The sequence below is a fragment of the Embiotoca jacksoni genome, unplaced genomic scaffold (assembly GCF_022577435.1).
Source record: "Embiotoca jacksoni isolate LCO1_2020_lvr unplaced genomic scaffold, fEmbJac1.0.p SCAF_1, whole genome shotgun sequence".
NCBI classification, from domain to species: domain Eukaryota; kingdom Metazoa; phylum Chordata; class Actinopteri; family Embiotocidae; genus Embiotoca; species Embiotoca jacksoni.
The window spans coordinates 25,083,040-25,099,758 of record NW_027185229.1 but is presented as its reverse complement, the minus strand read 5'-3'; the positions used below and the strand labels follow the sequence as shown (position 1 = coordinate 25,099,758).

The 16,719-nt window shown below is 42.2% G+C and overlaps 1 protein-coding gene across 4 annotated transcripts in view; it reads right to left on the bottom strand.

Annotated features, from left to right (window-relative positions):
* Positions 1 to 16,719, bottom strand: part of ephb2b (eph receptor B2b) — a 126,786-nt gene that overhangs the window by 11,600 nt on the left and 98,467 nt on the right. Inside the window, exons 6-11 of one of the 4 annotated variants that reach the window (XM_069149643.1) lie at positions 10,449 to 10,573; positions 8,962 to 9,124; positions 6,543 to 6,651; positions 5,156 to 5,223; positions 3,344 to 3,466; positions 2,940 to 3,187 (exon numbers count right to left, since the gene is read on the bottom strand). In XM_069149643.1, the coding sequence (XP_069005744.1) occupies positions 2,940 to 3,187; positions 3,344 to 3,466; positions 5,156 to 5,223; positions 6,543 to 6,651; positions 8,962 to 9,124; positions 10,449 to 10,573 (836 nt within the window). The remainder of the gene's footprint in view (positions 1 to 2,939; positions 3,188 to 3,343; positions 3,467 to 5,155; positions 5,224 to 6,542; positions 6,652 to 8,961; positions 9,125 to 10,448; positions 10,574 to 16,719) is intronic. The other 3 variants (XM_069149658.1, XM_069149652.1, XM_069149667.1) reach the window with 3 other exon arrangements.

The following is a 16,719-nucleotide window of genomic DNA, read 5'->3' as shown; positions in this document are numbered from 1 at the left end:
CAGACATCTACATATACACAAACACCCTTCACCACAAGATCAAATTGCAGAAAGAGCCGATGCTCTGCGTCTCAGAGGTCGGAGGCAGAATACAAATAGCGACTGTGAACCCCGGCTGAGCAGCGTGCTGACAGGAGCTTGAATGCCTGTTTTCCTTGAGGATGGTTTTGATGTAGTCTCGGAGTAGGAGGCTTAAACTGACAACCAGGGAGGGTATTAAACTGATGGAAATTATTTAAAGGGGTAGAAACTGCTTTCAGGCAGCTTAATAGTTCTGCTCAGCTCTTTAATAACGGTAATTTCTGAGCTGCATATACTGTGACTACCAAACAACAACCTTGTAGTGCTACTATAAGTGCACAACAAAGCCCAACTTTTCACCTCAAGAAAGGAAACAGCTTAAATTAAATTATAATGTGGCCGTCTTGCGCCAACTACTGTACACTTCCATTTTCTGTGCTCAATAAATTCCTAAAAATCTATTCTGATTTACTTAAAAATAACCCAATTTTCGATAATAATACTTCCCCCGTTTACATAAATCAGAGGCCAGTTTCTGCTCGTTCCAAAAACGCAAAGTGAGCAATTAGAGCAGATGAAAGCAGGAAAAAAAAAAAGCATTAGCCCAAAAGATTTGTTTTTATTCCACATCTCAAGACAGATAGTGAAGGGTTGTGTGACATTTCATCTCATAGCAAGCTTCATTTTTAAACATCTGACATCTCATTTTAACACTTGCAAAGTATTTGAATTATTTATGCGGGTCATAAATGGGGGAGCATGGCCGGTTGGCTGTAATATCCGTCTCTTGTAAGATTATGAAAATTAAAATGCAATGAACTTGTGAGCAGTGCATATGTCTTGTCAGGGAGTAGTGGGGGAAAAAAAAAAAAAGAATGTGATATTTCTACATCTATACTGTGTAGGAAGACGGATGACATGTCAGCTCCACAAAATTGAAGCCAAAACCTCTCCATCGCCCCCTGGTGGATGATTGCACTGCAGGTCATCATAAACCTGCCCACTTCATGTTAGTGGATGTGAGATAGGACAAACTAAAAAGTACGCTTCAAATAAGTTTATCCCAAAAATGAGTTTGGTTCTAAGTAATTATTTGATTCTATAAAATAAGCAGTGGAAAGTTGTGATTGACAGCTGCTCTGAGAAACTCTGGTTCCAGATGATGTCACCAAGACAAGATGGCAGCACCAGTATCTGGGATATTTTGACTTCACTTTAGTTGAGTGGGAGTAAGCGCCATCTTTCCTTATACACAACACACGATCCATACGTGCAACAGCATAATCTGCGAGAGGTGTAAATGGAGGAAGTGTAAATGCACATAAAAAAAAAGAAGTCATAAATCAGTATTAAGAGGTGAGCTAGATAATCTGTGATGAAAAAAATACCTCGAAGTAACTCATGATAGAAACTGTAAACGGCAGAGATGATGTGAATGCTTACTTGAACTGCGGTGAATGAGCGGATAAACCGGGTCAAATTGTTGGCCGAGTGTGTGTAAGTGCAAGAGTGTGTGTGTGTGTGTGTGTGTGTGTGTGTGTGTGTGTGTGTGTGTGAGTGGGGGAATCCTTTATTGTCGGGTGTCTGAACAACCGAGGTTCAGTGCCATAAGGTCGGACAAAGTTTTAATATTAAAAATACAATTTGAGAGAGAGCAACTTACAAATCGCCAAAACAATGCAATTTAAAAGTTTCGGTCGGACTTAACAAACTGTAATTAACAATGTTTTAATGATATCCAGAGGTGGAGGAATGTGCAACAGACAACTGTTTATTTTATCCAACAACTGTTGGTGGTAAATTTACTCAGGTGCAGTTAATTAACGTTAATTCTGCGAGTTGGCAACTAAACAAAAAAAAACCTTAGCTTGTTTTCTGATAAATAATACTGTCTTTGCATAGCGGGGGTGATCGCCTCTCAGCAGTTTTTGACAGGTAGTTAGCAGATAGCTCGGCAGTTGTGTAGCGAAACAGACAACGTTGGACAGAGTCATCAGAAACCCTCATTAAGCCGAGATCGCCATATCAACTTTCTCAGCTTGTCTCAATAAAGGCTTTGAATTGAGACCTCCAAGCTTCAAAGCAGTGAAGCAGCTCGTCCTGTCAGTTCGAGAAGCTAACGTTACTGTTAGCACAAACAGCTCAAGTGTAGTGTAATTTCTTTCGATGTCAGTCTGATATCAAACATTATTAGACCATATGGCCAACTATTAGTAGTAATGATTAATATTTCAATATTATTGTGCAATGGTAAAACCAGAGTTTATTTAATACTATGTACATCACAAATTAGTTTAATTTGTTGAAAATAATTGCATTATTATCAGTCAGACCACAGGCTGTACATAAAAGTGTTCGTAGCTTCCGGGTCTGAAAAATGAGGCCGATGCGGAAGTGCATTAAACTGCAATACCACCGAGTGCCACTAGAGGTCGGCTCCAAAAGGCCTCCGGCTCCATAGACTCCCATTCAACTAGTCTCATCAAATTCTAAGTCAATACATTTTGTTCCACGAGTTTTTTGGGTTTTCTAGCTAAATTCACACTTTCTTATTCGTTTTCTGGCGGCTCATCTAAAAATAATCCCGTCATTAACTAGAAATTAAGCTTCAAAAGGCTGTGGTTTTTGGGGAGTGTCTGTTTGATTGACAGGCCTGTGATGCAGTCACGTTACAGCTATCAGTGGGCGGGACATAGTCTTGCCAGGTTTCCAATCAGATCGACCGCTAGCTCCTCCCCAGCTCGTCCAAATGCGGTCACTTTCGGCTCCAAACCGCTCTGAACTGGCAAGATGTCGCCGGCCAAAATCCGAACTCGAGGCTTCATAACAGCCGTTTCCAAACTATTGGGTGATGTCACTTTTGGTTGCCGCTTGGCATAGAAACAACAAGAATAGTAAAAAAAAATATGCTTGCTCACCCTGAGGAAGGAGTCCAGAGACCCATTCTCCATGAACTCAGTGATGATCATGACCGGACTGCTCTTGGTGACCACGCCTTCCAGATGAATGACGTTAGGATGGTCAAACTGGCCCATGATGCTGGCCTCGCTCAGGAAGTCCCGCCTCTGCTTTTCTGTGTAGCCGGACTTCAGAGTCTTAATGGCCACGAACATCTCCCTCTTACCTGGGAGCTTTAGGTTGCCACTGCACACTTCCCCAAACTCTCCTGCACAAACGTTACGTGGGGAAAAAACAAAACGCTCGATTAAACTCAAGAGTTACATGAGCAACTAATAGCAGATTTCGTGTTTCTACTTATATTTAGAAATCAGCTAACAACACGATGTATTCCATGCACGTTTCAGTCAGATTTTTCCATTACCTGCACCAATGACCTGTTCAATCTTCACACAGGATATATCAATCTCCTTGGCAAACTCCCTCACAGCCTCGTTGGGGTCCTCATACGTGAACGGATCAATATAAATCTTCATTCCTGGAGTCACTTGGAAAAACGAAAGAGGGACTATAATATTTGATTCTTTTGGTCATAGTTACACGCTTGTGGGGTCCGACAGTCAAATGCGCTCAGGCACATTAACAATCAATTCACCTTGCATTCACACATTCCTGTACAATCACACGATTTCATATTTGACATTCGGGCGATGAAGGTTGAAAGATGGAGGAGGTGGTGTGATTAGGAACGGTGGTTATGACTGGTGCCTCATGGCTACTGTGTGTGGCTACTCAGCCAGCAAGGACATGGTACCCCCCGGTCCTCATAGCTGTGATAAGGCAGGTTAATATATATATATCACCTCCTGTGAGTCATAGTTCCATTAGCACTCAGGAGAGAAACCTGGGCCCTATATCAGCATCGCTCAGCTCCACTCCAAGAAATAAATTGGCTATCCTAAGCCCTGATGCCAGGTAAATTGGCTTAAGGTGGCCTTTAAGTGTTCAGGGACTTAAGTGTCCCGAGTTTTAAATCCGATTATTCGGCTCATACCTCCACATCAGGCCTGAGGCTGTTTGAATGGGTACTGAACTCATGCCTAGGCTGCAGAGCGAGAGGAGCATGCACACTGCCCCAAAAACCTGGCACACTGCACCGAAGAAACATGCTGCAGAGATGAACAGATGGAGAGGATCGCACCGAGCAAAACCCCCCATTACTAAAACCCTACAGTCTCCTCCCGAGCCGAAACACTGTTCAGCAGACCACCTTCCCGCGATGGCAAAGACCACCAAAAAACAAGGGGGCAGAAGCCTGAACTGTGAGTGGTGTGTGGACAGGATGCACACAACACACGTTGGCTTCTGATGGTAAATAGCTGTGAAATACCCGATGCCTTTTCACTGGCACGCTTCTCAATAAATCACAAACAGGACGTCTTTGCACAGCACGACTGAATTCTGTTGCGAAAGCTATTACCTTTAGAATGGAATTTACGAAATGAAAAACAGATGGAGCAGGGTGATACATACACAATCAAATAAACAAATTAAGATCGGGTCATAAACGTAAACCGGGAACTGATCTGTGTTCTTTTAAATTGGGCAGGAGGAGGACAGATTAGCTTTAATATCTCAGACAGAGCCGTGCTGAAATTACTTCTCAGCTCTTTCTCCCAGATTTATCTCTGTGCTACTGTAGGGCTATGAAGAAAGACAATCATGGAATAATTCCATTCATTCGCCAACTCTTTTGAATGTAATAACAATGGCAGATGACTCATGTGCATTAGCATGCTAATGGCCTTAACGTGAATGAAGACTGACCTATTTCCGGCACAATAGATTTACTTAACTATGAAATGTGATGCACAGAACACACACTTGAACGCTGGTTTTGATGTGTTTAAATCCCGGCTCTGAGTGGGCAGAGTCGAACAAGAGGCGAGATTACTCGTAAGTGTGTGTGTGTGTGTGTGTGTGTGTGTGGGGGGGGGGGGGGGTGGTAGTGGGGGGGTGTAGGTGGGAGGGGGGCAGCAGATAAAGCAGCGCTGTGCAGGGCCGTAGCCAAGGACACCAGCATGCAAGGTGGTAGCCATGGAGACAGGTGTGTGAGGCAGGAGTGTGCTGAATGAGAGCCACGGAGATGACTATGTGACACGGTAGTCATGGAGACAGGTGTGTCTGGTGCTGAAGGAGGAATCGAGCAGAAAGGGAGTGGTGGTGGTTTACTCACTGTGGCCGCTGGTGTAGTGCTGCAGTTTGTCTGTGTACTCGGAGTCGGCCCTGTCGAAGCCACGCCTCCTGGGGGAAAGACAAAGAACTCTAGCTCTGGCTCAAAGACAGGGAGCAGGGAAAGGGGGAGAGACACAGATCAAACACCCCCAGGTCCACCTCCACCGAAGATACACCACCGATAAGCCAGGACTCAGTCGGTGGAGGAGCATTTGTTTTATTTGCTTCACTGAAGAAGGTATCCAGCCGTGCGGCCACACTCCACAAAGATATCTTCATTTTTCTTTCATGTGCACACGAGCCGGGCAGCTGAATAAATTGTTCCAAAATTATAGGTATGGCTCACAATTTGTCTGCCTTTTTAAGTGTCATACAATGAGGGGGAATGTGCCTGTTTTTTAAATTTTTGGTAGGTGGAAATGGTAAGCACATAAATATCATCAGTTTTCATGAATCAGTATGATGAATCGTGGTGTAGTTTTGTAACCTCAAAGCGACTGCAACAAAATATGTTGGATAGCGTAAGAGAGAGGAGCATTAAGTGTTTTTAACAGGACAGAAGAAAGATCTATTAGGCTGAATGTCTTCATCGTAGATAAGGAAAAAACAATCAAGTATAAAGTGGTAAGTTCAAACTGTATAGGTCAATTTATCCAGTTCACAAATTCTGTCCCTGACTCAACAGTCCCAACCGTCATATTACTTTATACTTAGATGAAAATGTGAGAAAAAGAGAGCATTATATCAGATTAGGATATAATGCTCTCTCCAGATATATGGAACAATTTGCTATATTTACCTTTTAAAGTAATTGTATCATCCAACTTAAAAAAAAAAAAAAATCTGTAATAGTTTTCAAATTTCTCAATCACAAACACCCTCATTTTGTCTATGGCGATATATTGCATGTTAAAGAGCCTATCTACCACATAATGAAATATACCTGCGGAAATCTGCTACAAGAACATATTTCTTAGAGAGTATTCAGAATTTCTTCTCAGACATTCTTTTGTGAATGAAAATACTGTGCAGGTGCTGACTGACACTTTCAATATGAGTTGACCTGGTGGGAACTGATATCCTAACCTTGGATTATAAACTTTTGATTCCCACTGAGCAGAAGTGTCAACAGAGCTTTGATTTTAGAGACGCTGACTTTTACTCTGACTGCTGAAAGACTGGAATTTATCATGAATGGATATATTTTAACTGAGGTGTTTTTATCTGTACAACTCTGATTTAAGAAGCCAAAAGATCTCGTGGAACTTTACTTAATAAAAAAAACACCAACAATTTTAAAGGAAAAAGTACCTGTTTTCATGCTGCAGTAGTTCAGATATTATGTCGGGGGAGCATTTTTTATAGAATATGCACCAGGACTGACTCACCGGTTGCAGACGATGATGATGACAACCACAGCGATGAGGAAGACCAACCCAGCAGCTGCCGAGCCGATGATGAGAGGCAGCTTCTCCTGAATGCTGGTGTTGTATTCCTCTATAAAAAGAAGAAACCCAAAGATAAACAGAATGCCATGCGCGCGCGTGCATGCACACACACACACACAATCACACTCAATCACACTCACACACGCAGAGTCACAATCTGAAACATATGGACGAGCATCTGAGCCGCTGCATACAGTATGGAGGGAGCAATGGGTGACAGACAGACATACGGCCGGGTGAACCGATGAGCATCTTGGCATCTTGACTGGCTGCGCGGACCGTTTTCCAAAGCAAACTGAATGAGCTCAGATGCCGCAGATACGGACAAATCATCTGGCAGAATGTGTGTGAAGTGAGGAGAGAGCGTGTTTGGGTGAGACCCAGACTGGTCACACAGCCAAGAATGGCAAACCAGCGACTGAATGGGGACATAAGAGACACGGAGCCAGATTCTTCTCTTCAGCACCACAAATGACACACAATTTCACAGTGTTCGCCAAATACACAGGTGGGTGAGTTCCCCAGTTTTACCTGCTCCTCTGAAGCATAAATACCTCAATTTATGTGGCAAATGATGTTTAATCAGTCGTTTATAATACAATGTAATATTTAGTTATTTGTAGATTTAACTAGTTTATTACATGTACAGCATTCACCACCAACTACAACTTGTCCTATGAAGGCATTTTAATAGAAAAGAACATTTACATATTTAATATATATATCATTATTTGTTTTCATAGTTAAACATTGGTCGGATATGTTTTGCCCACATTGTTAAAAAGACATGATGAACTCGTTAAACCTTCATCAAGGTTGGAAAAATCCCAAAGGACTGAGTACCAGTGATTGACAGAGTGCTGAACTCTTTGAACTCTGCAGAGAACTGCTGGTTTATTAATGTCCTTTTACATTTGTATTCCTTTTAACTTTGAACTAGAGTTGCAGGGTTCCGCCTGCAGCTCGATGACATAGAAAGCCCGACATCGCAAAATGACTGGATTGGTTCCTTTGGTATGTGACGTATGAAACCATGGCTGTCTGAATGTCTGAAGTGTTCTTGAGACTGTCAGTTCCAAAGTGGAAATGCTCAGCCATAGTTAACAAAGTTAAAAACTAGATTTTTTTTTTTTTTTTTGGTCTTTAAAGTACCACTGCAACAGTATTAATTAAAATGTTCTGTTATGAAAAATGGATTTTAATATCTGCAGAAGTACAGGTAATTAAAAAACAAAACATGTTTAACTTTCTTAATTTAGACTTTCTGATAATTATTCCCCTTTACTTTTAAGTATTTCCTGAGCTGCACTTATCACAAGGCCTGCATTATACACTTTAAACTATATTAATCAGGGTATCCTTGCAGCATAAACGACAACAGTTTTTCACTGTGAAAATGCTTTTCAGTAAAAAAAACCAAATATAATTGAGCCTTATACAGGAGGAGATTTGTTATATTTGAACAGGGGGATGGCCCAAAGGGGAGCATTTATCAACACACAGCACAGTTAGTATACTGGTATCTCAGTGCCATAGATTGTAATTAGCACAAACCTCAGTCAGATAAAGAATCAAGACAGGAAGACAACACTAACATAATCAACTGAACAAACACCTCTGTGCTCTCTCTCTGCTGAAGAAGGAGGATGGCAGGTTAACAAGAAGAATCCATTTTGGTCATTTTGCGAACAAAGGAGATGGCATCCCCCTTCAAAACGCCTACAGGCCTTATATATCCTCAATGTACACAATATTTACAGTTAAGAGTCAGTTGGCTACATCGTCAGTGCTGGGATCTTTGCGTGTGGCAGCATCAAGCATGTGTGTACGAGACTTCAGACTAATGACGGCCCTGGGCACGGCAGGCTGAAGGAAATGAGATGTTCAGAGGGGAAAACCCAGGCCTGACTCTAACATTAACCAACTTGACTGATGTTTTCTGAAAGTTCCCTCTTCTCCCGGTCGTGTACAAAGATAAGACTTCGACCTCATCCTTGACTTATGGTGGAAAATGGAAAATAAAAATATCTCTTTGGCAAGAAATTAAAGAAATTGTCTTTACACACTTTGTGTAAGGCGTAAGAAAAAATAAATCTTGGAGGTTGAATATCAATAATTCAACTATTAAATTAATTTGATGTGTGGGATCTTTCCTAATAATGAAAATGACATGAAGAAAATAAGAAAAGGATTTGAAGCCACACTAATCTGCTTTCAGAGTATTGTTTACTCCAACATGCTTCCTCCTCATCCCCGCAGCTGTCTGAGCCCGCACTCTACACCGTGGTGTGTCGACGGGCCACGCATGAGAGGTGATAACAACCCTGCGTGCTCTGGTGTGCGTCGGCCGAATTCTCACCCTCAGTCATGGTCTGGAAGTACAGTTTGCCACTGTAGCGTCCAAACCCGGCGACGGTGCGGGCCCGGACCTGGAACACGTAGATGCTGCCTGGCTTGAGGCCACGGATGACCACGGTGTTGGTCTGGCTCCTGATGGTGGTGGAGTTATACTCTGATTGGTCCTGGGAGAGGGAAAAAAAAAAATAACGTTGAATTTGAGCACATTAGTAATTACAGTGCAATTGGAAAAGGCTGAGAATTATGAAATGCCACATTAATAAATTATATGTTATGTTGGAGTAAAATTCAGGAGGGACAAATGACTCAACAGTATCAGCGAGCAAAGCATTCACACTCTCTGCACTCACAAGACCCCAGAAGGGATTTAAAGAAGTTTTGATCTCGACACTAAGAGGTGATTTTTCCTTCTATTTTAATGCGAAAGCAAAAAAAAAAAAAACGATGTTGCATTAAACTAAGTTCTGTTTTATTGTACTGTACCTGAAATATTTAGAGCTGAAATAAGCTGACATATATCTCCTGACATCTTTACATTTATTTTACAAACATTCAAAATATTCTCAATAGAACTAATAGATATAATTTGCTTTCTCAAAAAGCGTAATGTTTGATAAAGCAGCCGCAAATATCCAGCAGCTGCTGTTAAGAAAGTAGACTCGGTGGCAGTTTCAGGTCAGGCGGCTTCTCTGAGCCATGCCTTCTGATGATCAGAGCTGCGTTTCACTGTCATACTCCTCTTCTCCAGAACGCTGACAGGTTTGAGAGCGCAGACTGAGACTCTTTTAGCTGCTCCCTTCAACCCACCGCTCAGCGCACACTTCAGAGCCACAGCAGGGGCCAGGACAATTGTTTTGACAGCTCTCTCCAGCAGTGTCAGAAAAGGGAATTATACTCAAAAGTGGAACAGCTAAGCATGTAGACGAAAGCTGAGCAAACGCTGAGTATGTGCGAGCGTGCGCACGTGATCGTGTTGTTGTGTCTGTGAATGGCCACATGCGTTTACGCTATCGCTGCCCTTCCAATCGGCGCACATTTGTGGCTGTTGGTGTTCTTGTGAGAAAGTATGCTGATTCGGAGGCGCTTGCCCCTTAAAAAACTATTTTTACAGCAGTCAGCGTACCATTGTTTCAACCACAAGTCTCTGCGCATCAATCCCCAGTGGCACTGCTGCAGGGCTGAGCGTGGTTTCCTTTCCTAGTGACTGACCGTGATTATAATTGAAAGGGAATGAGCACAAGTTCCAAGCAATGCGCAGAAGCTCTGTTTTCATGCCTCCTAGGATCTGCTGTTATGCAAACGAGCGTGAGGAGATATTTTGAATATAAATGTGCAACTAAACAAAAGAGTCGGTTTCAACCATTAGGGCATGATTTATTTAGCCGGATAGGGAGAAGTGGGACGTAGAACTCATGTTTTTATGGATCAGTGAGGCCTCGCAGAAAGAAAGTCTCTTCGCGCCCTTGAATAAATGTGCATGAATTGTACCTTTTCGTAACACTGCAGCTCGTAGTCCAGGATGACTCCGTTGGGCTGGTCCGGCTGGGACCAGGTGAGGGTGATGCTGTCCACGGTGCGGCTGACCTGGTGCATTATAGAAACAGTGGATGGAGCTGTGAGGAGACAGAAAACGGTGCGTTAAGTGTAAAGCAAATCAATCACTACCAGCTTCACAGTCACGCGTGGCGAATTTTACAGCATCTTTAATCTCACAGCCAAACACTGGCTGCTGCAAAGGTGTAAAGCCATAAAATCTATATAATATACTGCAGTCTCTTGTTAGAGACTTCCACGGTTAGACACACACTGCAGGTTGGCAAGTCACAACACTTACTAAACCACATAATCAGACTCGCGGGACTTCCCAGTATGAAAGGTGATTTTCATGGGATTAATTTATGCTTGTCATCCCATTGATAACAGACCACCCTCATTTTAAAATCACCAGACCACCATGTATTACACGAAGGAAGCTCTTTTTTGCCAACTAAACAAACAGCGTAAATCACAAGAGACACAACATGCCTTTCGTGCTGCTTCTTTGTCATTATGTCACGTTATAATTTTATTTAGTTTAGTTCTTTGTACATGACAGCATAAAAGCAAGTTGATGAGGTTTTTGAACTCTTACAAATACGCGTTTTAAATAACGGCCAACTATTTTTACAATTCCAACATTTAGAGGTTGAGTAACTCTGTTTGCGAAGGAACGGCATTACTAGTCAAGTTTTAAGTAAATTGGATTTTTAAAACACGCTTCATACTTAGTGTAATGTAATTTTATATTACTGGTAATATAATAAAAACCATTGGTATAATCATTTAATAGAAGCCTGTAAATTACCCAAAATGCAATCGCCCATAGCAAGTCTACTTCTCTTATAAAGCCATTCAATACAAAATAATGCTTGTTTTGGGCTTTTTTACAAAACTTTCATGAATTTTACAACAACTGAGAAGAGATGGAAAAAGCTATTTTTAAAGTTGTGACATTAATGAGGATTTATTTCTTTACTCCCCCCCCCCTTTTCCCCTCCTCCCGGGGCAACAAGTACAATAATTTCACCCCATTAGCTGATTTTATTTACATATTTTCCACAGACAAAATACTCACTTGTCGACTACATGACTTGTTAGCTACATCATGGGTGGCCTACTATAGTCTTACCAGCCCAGTGACCCTAAAATTTTGTCAGGTCAGAGGGGGCGTGATCACCTCAAGTCATCCAACAACCATTATGATTAGTTCAGGGTGCTGCGGGTCAGTGTAAAGCTAAGAGAAGCTGAAGATAAAAAGCTCTGCCTGGGAAGCCTGGCACGGCCCGCAGGCCTCCATGTTTGAGCCTCTGTGTGTGTGTGTGTGTGTGTGTGTGTGTGTGTGTGTGTGTGTGTGTGTGTGTGTGTGTGTGTGTGTGTGTGTGTGTGTGTGTGTGTGTGTGTGTGTGTGTTGAAAGAGTAGGGTGGGTTGAGGTGTCAGAAAAGGAGGGGTGTTGGGCAAGATTTATGGACACCGAGCCCCACGCTCATCCCCTGCAGGCCCGTGCTGCACACACACACGCAGCCCTCAGCCAGCAACACAGTGGCTCCCCTGAGTCCCAGCAATAAAGTCAGAAGTCTCTCCGCCGGCACGCGTTCTCTATGGAAAATCCACTGACTGGAAAACTACAACTGCCACGCCTCTATAATCTAAGACTCTGGGGCTCAATGTGTGTGGCTTTTACGTGTTCTATGTAACTTATTTACCTGCAGTTTACAACTCAGTATGAAAGACACATCTTTGTAACTTCTGTCCTGAAGCAGGGGAGAAAATACAGCGTGTAAGTGACCAGTAACTTAGATTCGATGATACAAAAAAAAAAAAAAAAAAAAAAAAGGGCCTTTTATAACCGTACTCATTCTCATTAACTCATCGGCCGAGCCTCGCATGTCCTCTGACCAAAAACAGAAGCATCCATCTGACGCAACAAATTATGATGTCTCACATAACCAGGGGACTGACTATGTCCTCGTGTGCTGCTGCCGCTGCCAGAAGATAATAAATCAAGGCTCTGGGCTTCATCTCCGCAAAGCACTTAAATCATGACGGGCTGTGACTCTGCGACGCGCGCGCATCGTGCCTCTATCCCGGAGCCAGAGGTACAGTCGTGTATACAGTATCCAGTCAGGACAGCAGTCTCAGGAATCTCCTCCATCTCAAAGTAGTTTGTTTGCAGTCACAAGACGACAGCCTAATAAGGCAAACAGTTACTCTAAGGGGAACTCACGAGTATCCCATTACGGATGTACATATATTCAAGACTGCCACATGGCCTTTTCCTGCATAGCATTTCCATTAAACGCACGGCACAGCCATGCCTAGTAACCTGATCCAGGGCCGGGGAAACAAAGGCAGCTCATGTATTCATGTACAGAGGATGGACGCATGCCAACATGAAAAGCTGTTGCAGGGGGGAACACTGTGGTTTTCTTCTGTTAAAGGACAACTTCCAGACAGCCAGAGTGGCAGTCGCCATGTCTGGGCTCAAGAAAACCGATAAGGGGGTGGTGTAACTGGAAACAAGCTGAGATTAAATTAAAGGAAGACAAACACTGAGTAAAAACATGAAGTGTTGAAACATTAGGCTTGTAGAGAAAAATAAAAAAAAGTTATCCTAAATAAAAATCCAGCTGTGCCGTGTATTTCAAGTCAATTCAGAACACACATTTCAAGCTAAGCTGACGTTCCACCAATTGACCGAGGAATGCGGTGGTATGCCAAGTCAACGTTTCATTGCAGTTAAGGCCTACAGCACTGATCCACATATGAAAACCATTTCATACATTTAATTTATGTACTCCAAATCTACAAGTCTCCATTGTATTCTAAATCTTCTAGTGAAGCTCAAATTTTTCTTCCGCAACTTCATCTATAATTTAAAGGGTTGCGTAAATACTTGGTTTCCATTGTGTCAACATCAGTCACCGAGTTATGCCACTAAATACATGTTGTAGCTGTTTAAGGCCATTATCTTTGTTATTATAGTGATTATTCTTAAATCATGTGGATTGTACCCCATTAAAGACAATTATAAATTAAAAGTGAAGACGTGAGAACGCCTCTCTGTCGTTTACAGACGGCAAGCCAACTCCATGTCAAGTAAGATCAGTTTTCTTCAAAGTGGGTGAGCTGCCCTTTTCATTGGATTCTTTACTTCTTGGTTTTTCTCGTTGAATGCTCTATTCACTTCCTTAAAACTAATGAAGCAGTTATAATGACAAAGACAGGGATTGTAAGTTCATATAATTAAATTAGATGGCTGAATTGGAAAGATAAATGGTGGAAACGAACTGGGGTATTTTATGAGTTTCTCATGTACCACAGAGGAGTGCGAGAGTGGACACAGGAGCACTATAGAAACATTTACAGCTCATACAATATCGTAGTCATAAGGACTTTTCTTTTGCTCAAACCAAGTATTTTGTTTGTGTGGGAGTATATTTTCACACCATTTTAACTATAAACAGATTGCCTTTAAATTCTATTATCTTCACTGTACCCAAACTTAGAAAATAGCTTTAAGATAATCAGAATGACAATCAAATCAAATAATGACCATGTTGGGGCCAGAGGAGCGGTCGGGTATCATATTGCTTAATTCTGCGAGGATGGGAGGCCCCAGCTGTTGCCAGAGAATTAGGTTTCAGACCCTCACATTATTACTCAGGCCAGGATCTGATATGAAAGACGGTGCTTTAGAGTCTATCCTAGCATGACACGTTGGCCTTGGCCCAACAACACAGACTACAAAGGCTCTGTTTAGCTCAACATCTCTAATAGATGTTTCGCTGTTATGTTTGAATACCTTGTATGTTCCCTAATCAATTAAAGATGGAGTTTACAGGGGTATTTCCTCTCATTTAAATCCAAGCCAATTTAATAGGGCATGCTTCTGCAAACACACAGATGTGAAGCTTTCATCCGTCCAATTAATTTATGCCTCTGTAATCTTTTATTATACTCCACTCCTTTGGTGGGCCTCACCGCTTTCTTTGAAGATCTCCTCGTTTAAAAGTCCTGAATTTCTACTCTTTGGCTTCTATTAATAAGCATTCAACATGATGGGCATCTTCATTAAGCCAGGCTGATGAAGTGAGACCAATCGTGGATGGATAGCAGCAGAGGAGGCTCAGTCGTAAGCTCTCATGTCCAAAACACCCCGAGTACACAGACCTCTAGGAATGAAGAGGGTCGTAAGATGCTTTGTGATCACATAGACTCATGTTTGATGGAGTGGGGGTGGAAAAATCACAATACTGGTTTTATTTCCTGCCACTGACAGACAACGTCACCTGATTATTTTTGCTTTAGTTCTGTGTTGTTTTTTTTTAGCAAGCACCCATTGGTTTGCGACGGGCCATTATGAAGATTTTGGCTGTGGCCATCTTGCTAGTCCCGAGCGGTTTGGAGCCAGACGTGACCATATTTGGACTATCGGGGAGGGAGCAAGCAGTGGATCGGACTCGATCTGATTGGAAACCTGCCGGGACTACGTCTCACCCACCGATAGCCGTAACCTGACTGCACCACAGGCCTGTCAATCAAACAGACACGCCCCCAAAAACACGGCTTTTTGAAGCTTATTTTCAAATTAATTACGCGAGTATTTTCAGATGGGCCGCCAGAAAACTAATAAGAAGGAGCGACTTTAGCTAACAACACCAAAGTAACTTGTGGAAAAAATTTCATGACTTCGTATTTCATGAGACAAGTTGAATGGGAGTCTATGGAGCCGGAGGCTTTTTGGAGCCAACCTATAGTGGTCCTCGGTGGTATTGCAGCTTAAGGCACTTCCGCATCAGCCTCATGTTTCAGACCCGGAAGCTACGTCCACTTTTATATCCAGCCAATGGTCTTCAGAAACAACGCAACACAGAAAAGGAGGTGAAAAATATCCAACATTTGCTGGCACATGAACCCTCTACTTCTCAGAAAGTATATGTTTAAGGCCTTTTATCTGCATCTTTCTCACATCCCACTGTGTCTGTAGCCATTTGGCTCTGATTTGATTAGACGTTCTGTTACACAGAGCAATGCTATGATTTGGAGAAGATGGGGGAGGTAGCGAGAACAGGTCAGGGCTCGTAAATCCCTTTTCCTTTTCATTGTAAAAATCAGTTTCCCCGCAGAGCAATCTCTCCCAGAGGGCCCGAACCAGCTGGTCCTCCACCAGGCTGCCACTGCTCCACGCTCGCAGACTGCCGTCCATTTATGAGCGGCACATCGAGATGTCTTAAAGGGAGAGGCCCATATTTGCATGTACTTTTAGCATGCTGGCAGCATGCCCTGTTTCCCCAGCTGCAAAGGATTGTGGGTTTTACATCTATAAAGATTTTCCAGCGCAGTAAAGCTACAAAAGTGAGATTTCAGTTCCTCAAGCTTTAAACCATCTGCACTGGAAAAGATTGGGGACTATAATACACTCATATACACCATAAGCTAATTCTAAAATAGGCACTTCGTGGGTTTGACGCGTTTTCAGATGCTTACAAAGGTTAGAGTTTAAAATCGAAGCCAATTCGGCAAATCTGCAGATGGAGGAAATGCAACGCAGATTAGTATGTGCGGAGACAATATTGCAGAGGAAATGAGGGACATTTTTAAAACCAAAAAAAGATTGATTCTTTGGGGATTTTCTGCTGGTGGAACTAATGAGAACATCCACAGTCATGAAGTCTTTTTGACTGAAAATATCAAGGACTACAGTAAAAACAACACCAAGGCTTTATCGTTCCTTCCCCAACGCAGCCTTGCATCTTGTATTTCATGAATATATGGGAAATTTGAAAAAAAGTTATGATTGTCTCCAATCAAAAGGTCTTTTAATGCAACAAATTCTCAAAATGCCATCTTTAATTAGTAGAAACTTGTCCCTAAAGAACCTTAATCTGTCAAAAAAAAACAAACAAACACCTATTTAATTGTTTTAAATATTCTAGATAGACAGTAACAATAAAATCTTAAATCTACAGATCTCTTGCGGTCCTTTAGTCTCTCTGGGCCCATTTAGGCAGAACGTTTGAGCTTTCTGCCACAAGAATGTAGGATCCAGGTTCTGACTCACAGCTCTGGGGGAAACTGGAGTCTGTTTAATCAGCAAGCTGCTTTTCTGCATTTAAACAACTTTCAAACTGGCATCTGTAAGGAGAAATAAAACTCCACACAGCACAAGACTGTATGTCAGTTTTCTACAGTGTTGGAAAAGCAAGTGAGGGGTGCAAC